The 22,099-nt window shown below is 40.9% G+C and overlaps 1 protein-coding gene across 2 annotated transcripts in view; it reads left to right on the top strand.

Annotated features, from left to right (window-relative positions):
• The window catches only part of MTAP (methylthioadenosine phosphorylase), a 47,267-nt gene extending 35,309 nt beyond the window's left edge, over nucleotides 1-11,958 (top strand). The window contains exons 8-9 of one of the 2 annotated variants that reach the window (XR_014174368.1): nucleotides 993-1,280; nucleotides 10,790-11,958. Coding sequence is in view for 1 of the 2 variants with exons in the window: in XM_081941361.1 (XP_081797487.1) it covers nucleotides 993-1,031 (39 nt within the window). In the remaining variant the exon portion in view is untranslated. Of the gene's footprint in view, nucleotides 1-992; nucleotides 2,526-10,789 lie in introns of those variants that run through there. The other variant, XM_081941361.1, reaches the window with a different exon arrangement.
• The last annotated feature ends 10,141 nt before the right edge of the window (nucleotides 11,959-22,099 follow it).

Here is a 22,099-nt window from a genome sequence, read left to right on the forward strand (position 1 = left end):
TGTGATTAATATTTATCTCCTCCCCTGGATAAGAAGAAATGTTGTAGATTTGGAACACAAAATATGATATTTTGTAGAGAGAAAACACACTTTAATTGACCTCTTTCCTTACAGATAGTCCTCGAGGTACAACCACAGTTGAGCCCAAAATTCCTTTAAAAAAACATTTTAGATTATAGAATAAAATACAAAAATACAAAATCAAATAGTAAGACGGGGGGGGGGAGAAGGGGGAAGAAAAGGGAGGAGTGGAAGAAAAGGGGGGGAAAGCATTGACGTCCAACTCTCTCTGTTGCAGTAGAACAAAGCATTAACATTGAACCTCAACTTTTTACTTTCCATAATAAACTAGCCATTTCTATAACAACAACAATCCAATCAGTAAAACCCAAAATCAAACTTTCATTTTTTTCCACACCTCAAGCACAAAGTCCAGAAGCGGTTTCCCTGTAGCAACAAAAGTACTTACATTCTTTTATTTGATCAAAATGGTCAATTTAGCCATCTCTGCCAACTTCATCAACTTCTGTAGTCATTCATCCATGGTGGGAGTCACAATGTCTTTCCATTTTTGTGCATACAGTAGTCTTGCTGCCGTCAACATATCTAAGACCAAAAATGTCTATTGCTGAACACTTAACTTCAATCGGTCACTAAATGAATTGTTATAAGTCGAGGTCTGCTTGTATTAGTTTCTGACTCATAGCAATAATGACGTAAAGCACTAATATTGTTGTGTATAAAGCAGGATTCAAGCAACAAAGCCTTCAGATTCTGGGTTAAAGTGAGTTAAGGCTCCTAATTGGCACCCCATAACTTCTGTGCATATTTTGAATGTTATCTTTTACCAAAAATCTGTTGCTGTTTTGTAGTGCTTTTATTTACCTAGATCGTAACTTTGTATAAAACAGTAATTACAAACCTTAAAGAATTGTTTCTTAATGCAGCATTTCCCGCCCCCCTACACCCTTGTTCTGATTCTTGTATTTCAGAATACTGTGCAGTTATCTGTTATGCTACCAAAACATTGAAAACCTAGCAAGCTACAGTACTTGAAGATGAGAAGTTATCCGTCTTTCCTTTTAAAGAATGCCTTGGATGGATGCAGCATTTTTCATTACCATCTGCTAATATGCTTCTTTTGGAATAAGATTTTGCAAAGGCTGAAAAACAGAACATTCAGAGCAGATTTGAAAAGTAATTAATTCTTAAAACTGACATTTCAGACTGTGAACACAATAGCTGATACTTGATAATCATGTTCCACTGATGTGAAAAAGGTTTTTTAAAAAGGGTTATTAGCTCTAATATTCAAATATTCGATCATAACTCAATTCAAAAATGGCAAAATCCATAAAGAGGTATGTTTATATGCCCTTGCTCACCCATCCCAAATGATCACTCCCCAGAGGGGTTATAGTGGTGCATTGCCATTCAGTAGCATTTTTATAATGCAAAGAAATGGTTTTGAATGGGGATTAAATGCATTTTTATTATGCTTTTTAATAGAAAATTACTGACTTTTAAAAAATAAGGGCAATTAGCAGATTGCACTTTTTTGTTTTTAAAGATTTCTTGGCTAAGATTTTCCAAAGTGACATGATACGGTTTTTATGTATTTAGCCCATTGTTAAGAAAATATTTGGTGTTATTACGAATGTCAAATCCGTTTTCTTTTGTGTCTTCAATTTAATATGCTGGACTTCATGAATCAGAATAGAGTAACAGAGTTGGAAGGGACCTTGGAGGTCTTCTAATCCAACCCCCTGCTCAGGCAAGAAATCCTACATAAATTGCTGGATTTATTTTCTTTTTCTACGTTTGTTTTGTTTTAAAGATCTGTGTGGTGGATGGGTAGACATGGTTGATTTATTATGTTTTTAATTGAATGGCTTTGAGGAGGTTTTTGGACAGCAAAACAGCAGGATATGTGGCTTTTGTGTGGAAAAGAAAAAAGACATTTTAAGACCACAAAGGACTCAATCATGAATCCCCCCAGTTGCTAATAGTGAGTGTTGAGTAACTCCATTTCCGTTAGAAGTTTTCTGGTGCCCTTATGGCTGTAGTAGCTCCTCCAAACCAAGTCCACAATGTCACTTCAGAAAAAAATATCCTCTCAGTTTTGCAACTCACTTTTTATTGAAGACTCCAATACACCATTTACTTCTAGCAAAAGCAGCAGAGTAACAGAGTCTAGGTTGGTGATGTTTCTGAGTGTTTGAAGGCATCACAAACCTGTTTGAACAGGCTGCGTACGGCCTCCGATACAATTCTGTCTACCAAGTCATTTGGGACTTGTTTTTTGCTAAATATTTTGAATATTGTGAAGAACAACTACCATGTCTCTGAACAACATATTCACATTATTTGGAATGCTGCTGATGAATGTTTACAATACACACTGTACTGTTGTATCCTTGCAAATTATGCCTTAGTTACGTATGTTAAATATCCCCTTTTCTTTTCTTTTTTTTAAAAAAAAGGATCCAATGCTGCTTTTCTGAAATAAAACTTAATGTAACCTCTTCTGTGTTTTATTGATTTGAAACTAGGCATACCTACTCCTAGGTATTCTTTAGGTTGGTCTGGATGAGCAGAAAAACGATCAGGGTTTTAAAAAAAAAATGGATTCTTGAATTATATAATCATCCTTTCTTCCCATAAATGTCCCCATCAAACAGTTTGAGAGATGTTTCTTAGCCTTCCAATCTTTGGAAATGGAAGTATGACATTTTAAGACTTAAATAGCAATAGCATTTAGACCTTTCTACCACTCCAATAGCGCATATCTTTAGCATCCCTGACAAAACATTCCAGAAAGTTCTCATTTCCTATACCCCAAGAAGCAGAGTAGCAATTGAAAAATGAGAATATTTGTAGTTCAGGGTTGAAATGACTTCAGCTTCACAATTTCTGAAGGCAATACCGTTGCACTGGTTAATTGTCCTCACTGTTAGGAAGTTTCTCCTTCATTCCAGGATGCTTCTCTCCTTGTAGTTTCCATTCATTGTTTCTTGTCTTGCCTTCTGGTGATTTTGGTGGACACCCAAGTAGAGGTAGTTTCCAATTGGGAGATAGCAAGCTGAAGTTGGACAGACGTATCCCCTTTATTACCATATCTCTACTATAGTTAAGGAACTATACCATATCTCTACTATAGTTAAGGAACTATCCCATCCAGTTTGTTGGGGTTTCAACAATAGTAATCGGCATGATAGGGTGGCCTGGGTGACTGATGAGAACATGCCCAACACTTGGGTTATTACTAATAAAAGGTAAACGTTCCCCTTGCATATATGTGCTAGTCGTTCCCGACTCTAGTGGGCGGTGGTCATCTCCATTTCAAAGCCGAAGAGCCAGTGCTGTCCAAAGACGTCTCCGTGGTCATGTGGCCAGTATGACTAAACCCTGAAGGCACGCGAAACGCCGTTACCTTCCCACCAAAGGTGGTCCCTATTTTTCTACTTGCATTTTTACATGCTTTCGAACTGCTAGGTTGGCAGAAGCTGGGACAAGAAACGAGCTCACTCCGTTATGTGGTACTAGGGATTCGAACCACTGAACTGCCGACCTTCTGATTGACAAGCTCAGCGTCTTAGCCGCTGAGCCACCACATCCCTCTAATTACTAATATTACTAATAGCTGTGGTTATATTTAAAGATGCTAACCACAAATTCATTTCCCACCCCGCCTCCAAAATCTCAACACTGGTGCTGCACGATCAAATCAGTCACAACACATCCTGTCCAGCTCATTTTAGAAATTAATTCAACAGCCATGAATGCCAAAAGATAGTTGGATTTGCTAGTCTTTCATCAGCAAAGCTTTCCTTTACCTGGGAAAGATAGTTAAAGAGGGGAACATTTTTTTTAGACTGGTGGATTCACCATTTAAGGGCAGGATACTTAAAAATTTGTTGATGTAGTCAGTAACACCTAATAAAAACCTCTTCACCTAGGATTTAAAAAAAGTTTTCCACTGGTGTATTTTAATAATCTCCACTTCCTTTATTGAGACTTTGTATATAGCTTCGGTATTTTTATTCTGCTGATGGATAGAAATTAAAGCTTGCAATAAGGAAAAAATTCAATATCCACAAAACTGAATCTGGTTTTATTACTGAAACACTCAGTGGAGTGTGTATACATTATCCCATAATGACCTCATGGAGTGGAAGCCCTACTGTTCCACTTGGTTAATTACAAGTACTCATTAAGGCTAATGACTGGGCACTTAGCCAGGACAGATTGCAGTCTTGGGTGACTAGCCCATTTGTTTTTCAAGACCCTGCTTGTTCCATCAGAAGAGTGGACTGTGCAGAAAGCTCACAGAACATTAAGATCTAAATTCAAGGATTTTCCTAAAGCAGAAGTGGCATTATTGATGAAGAGGGTTCCACAGCCAAAGGATAGGTGGAAGATCCCATACTTAAAAGACCAAATGATGTAATAAGACTTTAGCCACTGCCATGGCATTAGTCTTCCGTGTAGGAAAGTCTTCCATTCCTTCAGAAAGCGCACACATGGAAACATTTTGTTTGCATCTTGATAAGGGCAATTCCATAAATCTAATTATAGGTCCTCAAAGAGCCAAGCAGGATAGCCCAATCCCTGTGGAGTAAGTGCCACTGTCTGCATTAGTTGCTAGGCATAGAGTACAAATAATAAGGTAAAGGTTTCCCTCATACATATGTGCTAATCGATCACTAACTCTAGAGGGCGGTGCTCATCTTCGTTTCAAAGCCAAAGAACCAGGGTTATCTGAAGATGTCTGTGATCATGTGGCCGGCATGACTAAATAATGAAGGCACAAGGAATGCTGTTACCTTCCTACCAAAAATGGTCCCTATTTTCCTACTTGCATTTTACATGTTTTCAAACTGCTGGGTTGGCAGAAGCTGGAACAAGTAACAGGAGCTCACTCTGTTATGTGGCACTGGGGATTTGAACCTCCGAACTGCCAACCTTTCTGATTGACAAGCTCAGTGTCTTAGCCACTGAGCCCTGTCTCACATGTTAATGTTTTAATCCCAGGTTGTTAACCAATGGTAAGACATGCCAAGATGTTCTTCAGCAACACTTGGTAAACCTCAAGTTTCTTTTCTGTATTCTAGAAAAAAGAGAGAGTGGCAAGTGTGATTAATATTTATCTCCTCCCCTGGATAAGAAGAAATGTTGTAGATTTGGAACACAAAATATGATATTTTGTAGAGAGAAAACACACTTTAATTGACCTCTTTCCTTACAGATAGTCCTCGAGGTACAACCACAGTTGAGCCCAAAATTCCTTTAAAAAAGCATTTTAGATAATAGAATAAAATACAAAAATACAAAATCAAATAGTAAGATGGGGGGCGAGAAGGGGGAAGAAAAGGGAGGAGGGGAAGAAAAGGGGGGGGGGGAAGCATTGACGTCCAACTCTCTCTGTTGCAGTAGAACAAAGCATTAACATTGAACCTCAACTTTTTACTTTTCCATAATAAACTAGCCATTTCTATAACAACAAATCAATCCAATCAGTAAAACCCAAAATCAAACTTTCATTTTTTTCCACACCTCAAGCACAAAGTCCAGAAGCGGTTTCCCTGTAGCAACAAAAGTACTTACATTCTTTTATTTGATCAAAATGATCAATTTAGCCATCTCTGCCAACTTCATCAACTTCTGTAGTCATTCATCCATGGTGGGAGTCACAATGTCTTTCCATTTTTGTGCATACAGTAGTCTTGCTGCCGTCAACATATCTAAGACCAAAAATGTCTATTGCTGAACACTTAACTTCAATCGGTCACTGAATGAATTCTTGTAAGTCGAGGTCTACCTGTATTGGTTTCTGACTCATAGTAATAATGACGTAAAACACTAATATTGTTGTGTATAAAGCAGGACTCATGCAACAAAGCCTTCAGGTTCTGGTTAAAGTGAATTAAGGCTCCTAATTGGCACCCCATCACTTCTGTGCATATTTTGAATGTTATCTTTTACCAAAAATCTGTTGCTGTTTTGTAGTGCTTTTATTTACCTAGATCCTAACTTTGTATAAAACAGTAATTACAAACCTTAAAGAATTGTTTCTTAATGCAGCATTTCCCCCCACACACACCCTTGTTCTGATTCTTGTATTTCAGAATACTGTGCAGTTATCTGTTATGCTACCAAAACATTGAAAACCTAGCAAGCTACAGTACTTGAAGATGAGAAGTTATCCGTCTTTCCTTTTAAAGAATGCCTTGGATGGATGCAGCATTTTTCATTACCATCTGCTAATATGCTTCTTTTGGAATAAGATTTTGCAAAGGCTGAAAAACAGAACATTCACAGCAGATTTGAAAAGTAATTAATTCTTAAAACTGACATTTCAGACTATTGGTATCCTATTGCGCCGGATGGAGGGGATGGGAGTCGGAGGCACCGTTTTGCGGTGGTTCGGCTCCTACCTCTCCGACCGGAAGCAATGTGTGTTGACAGGGGGACAGAGGTCGTCCCTGAGGCCACTCACTTGTGGGGTGCCACAGGGGTCGGTCCTCTCGCCTCTCCTGTTCAACGCATATGTGAAGCCGCTGGGTGAGATCATCCGTGGTTTTGGGGTTGAGTATCATCTGTACGCTGACGATACCCAGCTGTACATTTCTTTTTTTTTTTTTTTTTTTTTTTTTTATTAAAAGAGTTTTGTACAAACAAATTTTCCCCCTTTTCACCCCCCCCCTCCATACAATATAAATCTCATACAAATGCTATACCCCCCCGCAAAAATTCACATTCAAATATTATACCAAACACTTTACCCCCTCCCCACCCCCCATCTTAAAATAGATTACTCATAACCCCTCTCCTCCCAACAAAAACTATAGAGATTAGTCTTAAATTAATAATAACACATTGATCATTTTCTAAGCTAATTTAACATCTATAACCCTTAATATAAATTTCTCCTAGCCTAACAATGTTTCATTAGTCCCATCTTCTAATTTATTCATACATATATATTGCCCCACCCTCCACCCTAACCCTCCCCCACCTCCCGCACAAACCCACCCCCCTGACTTCCGCTGTATACCACTCTAATAATTCCAAACATCCCATATACTATTTACTCTGATCATCTACGGTCAAAACATTCTTACCTAAAGGCTAGATAATAACTCCTAGTCTGATATTTATTCTGTATATAATCAATCCATTTTGCCCATTCCTGTGTGTAATCCTCCTGTTTCTGAGCTTTTAAGAAAGCTGAAATTTTTGCCATTTCAGCGGACCCCGCCACCTTCTGAATCCATTGATCAATTGTTGGCAAAAAATCTTTTTTCCAATGTTGCGCAATCAACAACCTAGCTGCTGTAACCATATACAAGGCCAATTTTGTTTCCCCTTTGGTAAAATCCTTAACTATACCCAATAAAAACATTTGTGGAGTGAATTGTATTCTTTTCTTAAATACATTCTGCATAACCCACCATATTTTTATCCAAAAAGCTTTAACCTTGTTGCAGGTCCACCATACATGAAAAAAGGTAGCATCTAGACACCCGCATCTCCAACATTTTGGTTGAACATTTGGGTACATGCATGATAATTTTTTAGGATCTAAATACCATCTGTAAAACATTTTATAAAAATTCTCCCTTAAATTCTGTGACTGTGTAAATTTAACATTCTGAACCCATATTTTTTCCCACGTTTCCAACATAACCACTTCCCCAAAATTCTGAGCCCATTTAATCATACAATCCTTAACCAATTCACTTTCTGAGTCTCTTTCTAACAGTACATTATATATTCTTTTAACTTGTTTTGGACCAGTCTCTTTTATCTGCTTAATCAGTTCCACTTCTTTATCCATAAAGCCGACCCTGCGATCTTCTTCCCATCTCTTCTGAAGCTGTATGTAATGTAACCAATTTAAAGTAATTCCTTCTTCCAACAGCTGTTCCAGAGTTTTTAACTTCCATTCGCCCCCATCAGCAATAAGCACATCTTTATATAAACAACCCCCGAGTGACTTAATATTCATAATCCCCATGGTGTCTGCAAGATCCAACCAAAGCGGTATTTTATAATCCCAATTGGGCCGGTGCTTCTTCCATATTCTCATCAAGGCACTACGGAGAACATGGTTGTTGAACACTTTATCCACCCTGTCTTCATAAAAAAGATATGCATGCCATCCCAGAACAAGATCATGGCCTTCTATATTGAGCAATTCCATTTTTGTTTTCCCAAACCAATCTGCTACATGCGTTAATACCGCAGCTTCATAATACAATCGAAGGTTTGGGAGTCTGAGGCCACCTCTTTCACGTGTATCTTGCATAATCTTCATCTTTACTCTCGGTTTTTTCTCCTTCCAAACAAATTTATTTAATGTTGTTTGCCAATTTAACAAGGTTTTATCTGACTTGAGCACCGGAATCATCTGGAATAGAAAGATAAATCTAGGTAGAATGTTCATTTTAATTGCTGAGATCCTTCCAAGCAAAGACAATTGTAACTTTTTCCACGCTTCAAGATCTTTCTGTATCTTTTGCCACAACACTTCATAGTTATTTGAGAAAAGTTTTGTGTTTGATTCTGAAATTTGTATTCCTAAATATTTAACTTTAGAAACTATTTCAAAACCTGCTAAACTTACAAGTCTCTTTCTTTGAGTCTCTGTCATGTTTTTAACCATCATTTTCGTTTTGTTTTGATTTAGTCTAAACCCAGACACCATGCCAAATTCTATTATGATATTTTTCATCTGGATTATTGATTTCAAAGGATGTGAAAGGGTAACAACCAGATCATCGGCGAATGCTCTAGTTCTGTATTCCTTTTGCCTGATAGCTATGCCATCTAAGGATTTTGAGTCGCGAATTGCGTTCAACAAGACTTCCAAAGTTAAAATAAATAACAATGGGGATAATGGGCAACCTTGTCTTGTGCCTTTTTGTATCTCGAAAGTTGTTGACAAATTTCCATTAATAATAAGTTGTGCATTTTGTTGCTGATAAATTGCTCCAATCGCCTGCCGCAATCGTGGTCCCATATCCATCTTTTCCAAAGTCTTGGTTAGAAAGTTCCAATTCACTCGATCGAAGGCCTTCTCTGCATCCAAGAAAACCAGCACTGCAGAGATCTGCTTATTCTTATCAAGATAGTCAATTAAATCTATGAGTTGCCTTACATTCTCCTTCATATGTCTGCCTTCAATAAATCCTGCTTGATCATGATGAATAATCTCTTGAATAACCGGCATCAATCTGTTGGCTAATACTTTAGCAAATATTTTATAATCTGTGTTCAGAAGAGATATCGGCCTGTAATCCTCTGGTTTCTTAGGGCCCTCTTTATCTTTAGGTATCAATGAGATAAAAGCCGCTTTCCATGAGAGAGGTATTTTACCTCCTTGTTGTATATTACAAAATAGTTGTGTAAGATATTCAATCATTTCCATTTGTAAAGTTTTATAATACATTGCAGTCAAACCATCAGTCCCTGGAGCCTTAGCTAATTTAAGTTGATTTATAACTAAAGTGATCTCATCAGCGGTTATAAGACGTTCCAAATTTGCCTTTTGAAGCACAGAAATTTTTGCAACCCTTTTTCCTTCCAAAAAATCAGCTGTACATTTCAACCCCAAACCACCCCAACGAGGCTGTCGAAGTGATGTCCCGGTGTTTAAAAGCCGTCGGGGTCTGGATGGGGGACAACAGACTCAAACTCAACCCCTCCAAGACTGAGTGGCTGTGGCTACCGGCACCTCGGTTCAGCCAGCTGACCCCATCGCTGGCCATAGGGGGCGAGCAATTGCCCCCCGTGGAATGGGCACGCAATTTGGGCGTCCTCCTAGATGCCCGGCTGTCAATGGACGACCATGTGACAGCTGTGGCAAGGGGGGCGTTCCACCAGGTTCGCCTGGTGCGCCAATTGCGCCCCCTACTGGACCGGGATGCCATACGCACGGTCACTCACGCACTGGTGACATCTCGCCTGGACTACTGCAATGCTCTCTACATGGGGCTTCCCTTGGGACGCGCCCGAAGACTGCAGCTAGTCCAGAGCGCAGCCGCGCGGGCTGTCATGGGGAGTACTAGGTACTCCCACGTAACACCTCTCCTGCGCGAGCTGCACTGGCTGCCTGTGGTTTTTCGGGTGCGTTTCAAGGTTTTGATTACCATCTTCAAAGCGCTCCATGGCACAGGACCTAGCTACTTGCGGGATCGCATCCTGCCACACACATCCCTGCGGCCAATCCGCTCTCACAGGGAGGGACTTCTCCTGGTGCCGTACACTAGGCAATGCCAGCGGGCGACGCCAAGGAGCAGGGCCTTCTCTGTGATGGGCCCAACCCTCTGGAATGACCTCCCCCCCGACATTAGAACCACCACCGACTTCCCCTCCTTCTGACAAAAATTGAAGACTCACCTATTCCGATTAGCTGGCTGGCACATTCATAACTTCTACCTCCTGGCAGATACATTTTTAACTGGTTTTTTAGGGGAACTGTTTTTAAATTTAATCTATGGGATACTTTTTAGGGGTTTTTTAAAACTATATTTTAGATACTTTACTTAGTTGTACAGTTCTTTTTAACCTCCTCCATATCTATATATCTATTTATCTTTTTAACAATTTAACTATTTATCATTTAATTATTCATGTGATGTATTTCTGTATGGACTGTACACCGCCCCGAGTCCCTTTTGGGAGAGGGGGCGGTCTATAAGCGCAAATAAAAGTAAAGTAAAGTAAAAAGACTGTGAACACAATAGCTGATACTTGATAATCATGTTCCACTGATGTGAAAAAGGTTTTTAAAAAAGGGTTATTAGCTCTAGTTCAAATATTTGATCATAACTCAATTCAAAAATGGCAAAATCCATAAAGAGGTATGTTTATATGCCCGTGCTCACCCACCCCAAATGATCACTCCCCAGAGCGGTTATAGTGGTGCATTGCCATTCAGTAGCATTTTTATAATGCAAAGAAATGGTTTTGAATGGGGATTAAATGCATTTTTATTATGCTTTTTAATAGAAAATTACTGACTTTTAAAAAATAAGGGCAATTAGCAGATTGCACTTTTTTGTTTTTAAAGATTTCTTGGCTAAGATTTTCCAAAGTAACATGATACGGTTTTTGTGTATTTAGCCTATTGTTAAGAAAATATTTGCTTTTATTATGAATGTCAAATCCGTTTTCTTTTGTGTCTTCAATTTAATATGCTTAACTTCATGAATCAGAATAGAGTAACAGAGTTGGAAGGGACCTTGGAGGTCTTCTAATCCAACCCCCCGCTCAGGCAGGAAACCCTACATAATTGCTGGATTTATTTTCTTTTTATACGTTTGTTTTGTTTTAAAGATCTGTGTGGCGGATGGGTAGACTTGGTTGATTTATTATTTTTTTAATTCAATGGCGTTGAGGAGGTTTTTGGACAGCAAAACAGCAGGATATGTGGCTTTTGTGTGGAAAAGAAAAAAGACATTTTAAGACCACAAAGGACTCAATCATGAATCCCCTCAGTTGCTAATAGTGAGTGTTGAGTAACTCCATTTCCGTTAGAAGTTTTCTGGTGCCCTTATGGCTGTAGTAGCTCCTCCAAACCAAGGCCACAATGTCACTTCAGAAAAAATATCCTCTCAGTTTTGCAACTCACTTTTTATTGAAGACTCCAATACACCATTTACTTCTAGCAAAAGCAGCAGAGTAACAGAGTCTAGGTTGGTGATGTTTCAGAGTGTTTGAAGGCATCACAAACCTGTTTGAACGGGCTGCGTACGGCCTCCGATACAATTCTGTCTACCAAGTCATTTGGGACTTGTTTTTTGCTTCTGCTGAATGTTTACAATACACACTGTACTGTTGTATCCTTGCAAATTATGCTTTAGTTACGTATGTTAAATATCCTCTTTTCTTTTCTTTTTTTAAAAAAAGGATCCAATGCTGCTTTTCTGAAATAAAACTCAATGTAACCTCTTCTGTGTTTTACTGATTTGAAACTAGGCATACCTACTCCTAGGTATTCTTTAGGTTGGTCTGGATGAGCAGAAAAACGACCAAGCTTTTAAAAAAATGGATTCTTGAATAATATAATCATCCTTTCTTCCCATAAATATCTCCATCAAACATTTTGAGAGATGTTTCTTAGCCTTCCAATCTTTGGAAATGGAAGTATGACATTTTAAGACTTTAATTTTGGTGGACACCCAAGTAGAGGTAGTTTCAAATTGGGAGGTAGCAAGCTGAAGTTGGACAGACGTATCCCCTTTTTACCATATTTCTTCTATAGTTAAGGAACTATCCCATCCAAATTGTTGGGGTTTCATGATAGGGTGGCCTGGGTGACTGATGAGAACATGCCCAACAGTTGGGTTATTACTAATAAAAGATAAAGGTTCCCCTTGCATATATGTGCTAGTCGTTTCTGACTCTAGTGGACGGTGCTCATCTCCATTTCAAAGCTGAAGAGCCAGTGCTGTCCGAAGACGTCTCTGTGGTCATGTTTGCCAGCTTGACTAAACACCGAAGGCACGCGGAACGCTGTTACCTTCCCACCAAATGTGGTCCCTATTTTTCTACTTGCATTTTTACATGCTTTCGAACTGCTAGGTTGGCAGAAGCTGGGACATGTAACGGGACCAAATGATGTAATAAGAATGTAGCCACTGCCATGGCATTAGTCTTCCGTGTAGGAAGAAAGGGCACTCATGCAAACATTTTGTTTGCATCTTGATGATGGCAATTCCATAAATCTAATTATAGGTCCCCAAAGAGCCAAGCAGGATAGCCCAATCCCTGTGGAGTAAGTGCCACTGCCTGCATTAGTTGCTAGGCATAGAGTACAAATAATAAGGTAAACACATATGTGCTAATCAAACACTAACTCTAGAGGGCAGTGCTCATCTTTGTTTCAAAGCCAAAGAGCCAGGGTTATCCAAAGATGTCTGTGATCATGTGGCCGGCATGACTAAACAACAAAGGCGCACGGAATGCTCTTACCTTCCCACCAACGGTGGTGCCTCTTAAACTATTTATAGCTTAACACTGTATGTGTTAATCCTGCCAAAAGAGACAGCCATCTAGAGGCATCCACAGGCCTTCTATTTGTGAGTATCCACCCCACAGGCAAATGCTTTGTCTTCCTTTTCCACTAGTGACTGAAATTCTCTGATTTTGGTTTTATGCAATAAAGAGGGGAAAAGCACAAAATAATTAATGGCTCTGCCAGGGCTGCTTGCTTAGTTCCTGCATCATTGCTAGAATGTCCTATTACCCTAACAATTGATAGCAAAGGCAGATATAAATAATCCTGAAATGCTTATACTACTGTTGTGGCCAGCAAAGCTGGCAGCAGATTTGGACAGTGAGGAGGTTGGGGAGGAACATGGGCCAGTCCTGGAGTCTGGGACAGACAGGAAGTTCCGTGGCAGTAAACCACCACGACAAAGCTCACAAATACAAGACACGAAAGCAGCTATCCAGCCTGCTACGTTTCAAGATCAAAACTTCTTGCAGGAGTCCTTTGTTGACTGCTGCAAAGTGCGTATGCACAGTCAACCCTTTTATAGCCAGAAGAGGAGTCTCCTGATCAACAGCTGAGAGCCCTTAACGCTGATAATTATGCCCTCGCTCCTTGCGTCTATGGGCGCGGCGATAACGGGCGTCCAGGAACTCCCTGTTAATCTCTGACTCACTGTCTCGTGACTCCTCCCCACTGCTCCAAGGCATGACATCAGGAGCCCTCCTCCTCTGGCTCTCACCGCTACTCCATGCCTCAGGCGCCTCCTGGTGGCCGACCAGACTCTCCTATCCCTGCTAAGAGTCGGAACCCTGTCCAGGGTCCTCCACATCCTCCTGAGCCGACTCATAGGGACCCTCACTCTCGGAGTCTGGTGGCAACGGCAACGGCTCCTGCTGGGCCACAACAGGTTAGCATGGGAAAATGTCTACTTAAGTGAAGATCTCAAGCATTTGGACAGAGATGCAACAAATCAACTTTAATTGGCGTGTCACTGATAATGAATTACCTGGCTACTTGTTAAAAATAACAGGAGAGTCCAAAACCATACGGTTATAGGCTATATACCCATGATGGCGAACCTATGGCACGCATGCCACAGGTGACATGCAAAGCCCTCACTGCGGGCATGAAAGCTGTCACCTCACCTCAGCTCCACTGCGCATGCGCCTCCCGCCGGCTAGCTGATTTTCAGGTCTCTGCTGCACTTGCACAGGGGACAGGGGGCATGCAGGTGATGTGCGTACATGCAAGGGGGCGGGGCAGCGTGCCCCCCTCGGCCCATTTTTGCTTCCGAGAGGTTGCAGGGAGGCCTACTAGGCCCAAAATGGGGTGTGTGGGGGGGTCATGCGTGGGGTAATGGGGGTTGTGTGTGCATGCGCAGGGGGTGAGGTGGGGGTGTCACGTGCACATTGCATTATGTGCTTTCGGCATGCAACAACAAAAAAGGTTATTCATCACTGCTATTCTGAAAGGATTCATTGGATTTTCAAAGCAGTGTACACTACACGACCTTTATTCCAGGAATACAGGCAATCCATAACTTACACAATTGAAACCAACATGTCTGTTGCTAAGTGAGACAGTTAAGTCCCATTTTACGACTTTTCTTGCCACAGCTTTTAAGTGAACTGTTAAATGTTAAGTGAATCACTGCAGTGGTTAAGTAAATCTGGATTTCCCCGTTGATTTTGCTTGTCAGAAGGTGACAAAAGGTGATCCCCTGACCTCAGGAGACTGCAAATGTCATCTTTTTGAAGATGATTCCAAGTCACTCTATCCATTGATATTAGCAGTTTCTAACACGAAAAGTGCCCTTTCCCATGCCAAGGGAAAGGCAACAAACTGGTTTTTATTGTAGTCTGTCCCTTCAGGATCATTAAGTTATGCCAATTTGCCTGCTCTTTCTAAGATGCACTTCAGAATCATATACGTATGTAAGAACAGGTTATTATTTGTCCCTCGGGTATTCTTCTAAATTTTAGATTCTTTTAGAATCTAAAAAAATTTTTTTTTCCATAAATATGAATATGCATGTCTCATTCTTGCAAGCCATTGGTAGAGAATCAAGACCAAAACCATAAAGTAATGTTATAGGACAGTGTTGGCGAACCTGTGGGAGCATGCGCATGGGGGGAGCCCCGGAAACCGGAAGAGCAGTTCCCCAACGCTGAGCTTCCAGTTTCACGGCATGCACATGCACGCTGGTCACCTGCTCTTCCAGTTTCTGGCACACATGCAAAGTGGATGCCCTGAGTGTTCAAATTTGGCAACTTTAAGACTTGTGTCCTTAATGTCAAAATTTTAAGACATTAATATCCCAAACTTTAGTTGTCCAATATCCAAATTTAAATGTCTTACATCCTTAAGGCTTACATCTTTAATGTCCAAATTCGGGGCATTGAAGTTGGTTGATTGGTCAGTAATTGTGGGGTCCTCGGTGCAGTCTGAGGTTGGTAATTTTCTTAGACATTTCATTACCAGAATAAGTAACACCATCAGTGCACCAAACACCAAACTCAGAAAGCACCAAAGACCCCACATTTCAACCCTGAGCTACAAATATTCTCTTCTATTGATCCATAAGGGTTAATTATTACAGCTATTAAAATTCTCTAGGCAAGAAATTAAGAGGTTGTGTATGTGTGTGTACTCTGTGTGTGTGTGTGTACTGTGTGTGTGTGTATACATACATGCATACATACGTATGTACGTATGTATGTATATCATACACCATTACAATGTGACATTTAGTCATAAGGCTAAAACAATATTGCTGAATTAATCAGAAATCTTAACCTGAAGGGATCTCTGCACTGATTTCCTTTGCCACTTGGGGTCACCATTCTGTTGATAATATATCTATTTTTTAAACTATGACACACAAGTACATTTGAAAAAAGCTTTTAACAAAACGTAACATTCTCCGGTCAAACCGCTTACAAACGCCAATTTTTTTTTCTTCCTATGGGAGGAGGGGGTGTTAAATTAATCTTCTTTAAACTCCAGAGCTCATGCCCATTAGAAGGGTTAGCTCTGGGTTTTCCCCTAACGTATTGTTTTTGTTGCTCTTTGATGAAAGGAAGGTTGCTCAATGTACTGGAACTTGTGAATCCCCTGTTGACATCATTCCTATAAATATGAGAGATTTTTTGCACCCTCTAAAAGTTAACTATTTTCAGTACGGTGGAAGAAGAGAGTGGAAATAAATATATAACTTTTCTTGCTCATGAATAGGAAGGCTCTCCCCATACTGATCATGTATCGTTTATTACATAGATGCGATTTATCGCAAGAGGAAGGAATGGATGAGACCGATGTTTTTTGAAGAAGGAAATGCAAGGAATCCTCAACCTATGACAATTGACCCCCCCCCAAAAAAAATTCTTTTGCTAAGTGAGACATTTGTTAAGTGCCCCATTTTGTGCCCATTCTTGCCACACTTGTCAAGTGAATCACTGCAGTCGTTAAATTAGTAACACGGTTGTTAAGTGAACCTGGCTTCCCCATTGACTTCGCATGTTGGAATGGGGTTGGCATGTTCGTAGGATGCCGTGGCCATAAATATGAGTCAGTTATGACGTTTCTGAATTTTGATCACGTGGGGATACTGCAATGGTTGTAAGTGTGAAAAACTGGCATAGATTACTTTTTTCAGTGCCGTTATAACTCCAAACAATCACTAAATGAACAGTTGTAAGTCAAGGTCTACCTGCATATCATTTGAGATTCTAGAGAGCACAAAGATCTTTTTCAATGTTTAAGGAGCAGTTTGTGGATAACTTTATTTAAATACATTTTGTCCATGATTATTAATCTTGGACAATGAATCACCTATAATGCAATGCATGTGGAATTCCCATGTGCCCTGTCCCCCTGTGCATGTGCGCACCCCTCTGCACCCTCCGCCCCGATGCATATGCATGCAACCCCCACGCATGTGCATGCTAGCCCCCATATGTGCGCCCCCATGCATGCACGCGCAACCCCCTGCCCCTCCCCCTCACATGCATGGCAGAGCCAAAAGCCAGCTGGGTGGCGGGCGTACATGCACGGTGGAGCTGAGCTGGGGCGATGGCTTGCATGCCCACAGAGAGGGCTCTACGTGCCACCTGTGGCATGCCTAAGTTTGCCATCACAGGCTTAGAACATGTCCCAGAATTCTCAGGAAAGGGCCATGTTTATTGATTTATGGATTAATATTATGGAAATTAACCAATTCTGATTTATTCAATAAATCATGATAAAACAAGCCATGTTTTCATATTATATGAATTAGACTAAAATGAATTTTATTTCTTGAAAGTACAATTTGTGAACATTACTGTTTTCAAGGTGTACATTTTAAATTAATTTATAATTAACTCCAGATCATTAATTCATCATTAAATTGTTCATGGTAAATACAAGTCCTTTTTATGATGACCCTGTAGACTCCGCAAAGCTCATTCTGTATAATATGTTCACATGCTAAACTAATCCATAATATTATCAGCCCAATTTTACCTATTACTTTAGGAAAGGAGGGTCCAACCTTTGCAACTTGTAAGACTTGTGGACTTCAATTCCCAGAATTCACCAGCCAGCAGGGGAATTCTGGGAGATAATACAAAACAATACAATAGTAGAGTTGGAAGGGACCTTGGAGGTCTTCTAGTCCAACCCCCTGCCTAGGCAGGAAACCCTATACCAGTGATGGCGAACCTATGGCACACGTGCCACAAGTGGCACGCGGAGCCATTTGTCAGGGCACGCGAAGCGCTGCCCTGTCAGATGGCCAGCGTGCATGCGCGCGCTGGTCAGCTGAGTTCACCTTTTTAAAAGCTATTTTTCGCCTTCCCCAGGCTCCAGAGGCTTTATAGGAGCCAGGGGAGGGCGAAAAGAGCCTCCCCCGCCCCCCCGGAGGCTTCAGGAACCGTCCCTGAAGGCTTCGGAATGCTTAAAACCACCCTCCGAGCAAACCGGAAGTGACTTCCGGTTTGCTCGGAGGGTGGTTTTAAGCGCTCCGAAGGCTTCAGGGAAGCCTCGGACGGTCCCTGATGCCTTCGGAACGCTTAAAACGACCCTCCGAGCAAACCGGGAGTGACTTCCGGTTTGCTCGGAGGGTAGTTTTAAGCACTCCGATGGCTTCAGGGAAGCCTCGGACGGTCCCTGATGCCTTCGGAACGCTTAAAATGACCCTCCGAGCAAACCGGAAGTGACTTCCGGTTTGCTCGGAGGGTGGTTTTAAGCGCTCCGAAGGCTTCAGGGAAGCCTCGGACGGTCCCTGAAGCCTTCGGAGGGCCTCCGGGGGGGGCGGGGAAGGCTCTTTTCACCTCCCCAGGCTCCTATAAAGCCACTGGAGCCTGGGGAGGGCGAAAAAACTATGTAAAAATGGGGGGGTCGCGCGTTGTGCGCGCATGCGCACTGGGGGGGGTCGCGCATTGCATTATGGGTGCAGCACGCCCGCACATGACCCCCCTGCGCTCCCCCCGCTTGTGGCATGCAAGCCAAAAAAGGTTCGCCATCACTGCCCTATACCGTTTCAGACAGATGACTATCCAACATCTTCTTAAAAGACTTCCAGTGTTGCGCCATTCACAACTTCTGGAGGCAAGCTGTTCCGCTGATTAATTGTTCTAACTGTCAGGAAATTTCTCCTCAGTTCTAAGTTGCTTCTCTCCTTGATTAGTTTCCACCCATTGCTTCTTGTTCTACACTCAGGTGCCTTGGAGAATAGTTTGACTCCCTCTTCTTTGTGGCAAACCCTGAGATATTGGAACACTGCTATCATATCTCCCCTAGTCCTTCTTTCTATTAAACTAGACATACCCAGTTCCTGCAATATATTTTAGTATTAAACTAGACATACCCAGTTCCTGCAATATGTTTTAGTCTCCAGTCCCCCTAATCATCTTTGTTGCTCTTCTCTGCACTCTAGAGTCTCCACATCTTTTCTACATCGTGGCGACCAAAACTGAATGTAGTATTCCAAGTGTGGCCTTACCATGGCATTATAAAGTGGCACTAACACTTAATGTGATTTTGATTCTATCCCTCTGTTTATGTAGCCTAGAACTGTGTTGGCTTTTTTGGCAGCTGCTGCACACTGCTGGCTCATATTTAAATGGTTGTCTACTAGCACTCCAAGATCCCTCTCACAGTTACTACTATTGAGGAAGGTACCACCTATACTGTACCTGTGCATTTTGTTCTTCTTGCCTAAATGTAGAACCTTACTCTTTTCACCATTGAATTTCGTTTTATTAGATAGTGCCCAATGTTCAAGTCTGTCAAGATCCTTCTGTATCTTAAGCCTGTCTTCTGGAGTGTTGGCTATTCCTGCCAGCTTGGTGTCATCTGCAAATTTGATGAGTTCCCCATTTATCCCCTCATCCAAATGATTGATGAAAATGTTGAAGAGTACTGGGCCTAAAACAGAGCCTTGGAGTACTCTACTGCATACCTCCCTCCATGTAGATGCAGTTCCATTGAGGACTACACATTGAATACGGTTGGTCAGCCAGTTACAAATCCATCTGGTGGTGATGCTGTCCAACCCACATTCTTCTACTTTATCTAGTAGTAGGTTATGGTCTACCTTATCAAACTCCTTACTGAAGTCCAAGTAAACTATATCGACGGCATTCCTCTGGTCCATTAATTTTGTCACTTTGTCAAATAATGCAATAAGATTAGTCTGGCATGATCTGTTTTTGACAAACCCATGTTGGCTTTTGGCTATTACTTTGTTTACTTCTAGGTGTTCGTCAATTCGTTGCTTGATTATCTTTTCCAGAATCTTTCCTGGTATTGAGGTCAGGCTGATAGGTCTGTAGTTTCTGGGATCTATTTTTTTTCCCTTTTTTTGAAGATGGGAACCACATCAGCTCTTTTCCAGTCCTCTGGCAGTTCCCTGGTGCTCCAGGATCTCTGAAAGATATAGTTCAGTGGTTCTGAGATCTCGTCTGCCAGTTCCTTCAGAACCCTGGGGTGTAATCTGGTCCTGGTGATATTAACTCATCTAGGGTAGACAGGTGCTCACTTACCATTTTCTTCCCTATTTCAACTTGTGTTCCTAATCTGAAGTTTGTGGTGCTGTTTTTAATAGGTTGGACTGTTTTATCCCTTTGTGTAAAGACAGATGCAAAACATGAGTTAAATAGTTATGCTTTCTCCCTGTTGCTTGTCAACTTCTTGCCACTTTCTCCCAGCAATGGACCAATTGTTTCCTTAACTTTTTTTCCCTTGTTTTTAACATGTTGGAAGAAGCTTCTTTTTGTTATTTTTTACTTTTGTGGCAAGCCTTTCTTCATTATGAGCATTAGCTTTCCTCACTTCATCTGTACAGGCTCGGGCTATTTGCTGATATTCTGCTTAGTTATGTCCCCCTCTTTCCACTTTTTATACTTAACTTTTTTGTCTTTCAATTTGTCAGAGAGTTCTTTATGCAGCCATGCTGGTTTTTGGGGGGGGGAGCTGTTATTTTTCTTCTTCATTGGTGTTGTGCTAGACTGAGCTTTTGTAATCTCATTTTTCAAAATTTCCCAAGCTTCTTGAGTTGTTTTCCCCTTGAGGATTCTCATCCATGGAATTCTTCCCAAGCTCTCTCTAAGTTTATTGAAATTAGCTCTCCTAAAGTCCAAGACTCTAGTTTGACTTTGTTCTACTACTTGTGTATGCATAATGTTGAATTCCAATATTGCATGGTCACTTGCCCCCAGGATTCCCACGGCTTCAATACCTTCTATCATTTCCTCTCTCTTAGCGAGAATTAAGTCTAATATGGCCGATCCCCTTGTTCCCTTCTATACTTTTTGGGAAAGAAAGTTCTCTGCTAGGTTCGTTAGGAACCTGTTGGATCTTCCACTTGGTGCAGAGTTTGTTTCCCAGTTGATGTCAGGGTAGTTAAAATCCCCCATTACTATTGTGGTGTGCTTCCTACATACCTTAGTTAGCTGACTAGCAAAAAGTTAATCTACTTCCTCTGCTTGGTTGGGTGGCCTGTAGTATAAACCTATGCCAATGTCATTCCCCCTCCACAACCTTTAATATTGACCCAAATGCATTCAAGATAGTTCTCATCATTATTGTGCTCTATTTCTGTAGAGATGTAGTTAGTTCTTATATATAGTGCAACTCCACCTCTTTTATTTGGTCTATTTCTTTTAAATAATTTAAATCCTTCTAGCTGTATGTTCCATTTGTGGGTTTCATCCCACCAAGTTTCTGTATCTGCCCTCACTTACTTGAATTTCTAATTCACCCTGTTTATTCCTCATACTCTGTGCATTGGTGTATAGATATTTGAGTCCATTTTGATCGACCCTGTGTTTATTGTCTACATAACCTGTGTTATGCCTGGCTGTCCCTATTTTCTTGCCACTTGTATGATTCATGCACATGGTATGGCACTCACTATTAAATGCTTGGTTTTGCTTGACAGCAGGAGTAATAATCTTACCCGCACAAACATGCACTGATAACCCTATGAGTTTTAGATTGCTGGGGACAGAAATGTTCTCAAAAGCCCTTTCAGCTTAAATGCCTTCTATTCCCGAGGGAAAAGGAAGACATCAAGAATGTGGTTACAACTCACAGCAGCTAGGTTGTTGATCGCGCAACATTGGAAAAAAGATTTTTTACCGACAATTGATCAATGGATTCAGAAGGTGGCGGGGTTCGCCGAAATGGCAAAAATTTCAGCTTTCTTAAAAGCTCAGAAGCAGGAGAATTATACACAGGAATGGGTAAAATGGATTGATTACATACAGAATAAATACCAGACTAGGAGGTATTATGTAGCCTTTAGGTAAGAATGTTTAGACTGATAGATGATTCGAGTAAATAATACATGGGCTGCTTGGAATTGTTAGAGTGGTGTATAGCGGAAGTCAGGGGGGGGGCTTGAGTGGGAGGTGGGGGTGGGTTAGGGTGGAGGGTGGGGTAATATATATGCATAATTAAACTAGAAGATGGGATTAATGAAATATTGTTATTCTAAGAGAAATTTATATTATGATTTATATATGTTTAATTAACTTAGAAGATGGGATTAATGGGCTATTGTTACTTTAAGAGAAACTTATATTATGTTTGTTGGGAGGTGAGGGGGTATAA

The sequence above is a fragment of the Natrix helvetica genome, assembly GCF_964273705.1.
Source record: "Natrix helvetica genome assembly, chromosome: 2".
Lineage (NCBI taxonomy): Eukaryota > Metazoa > Chordata > Lepidosauria > Squamata > Natricidae > Natrix > Natrix helvetica.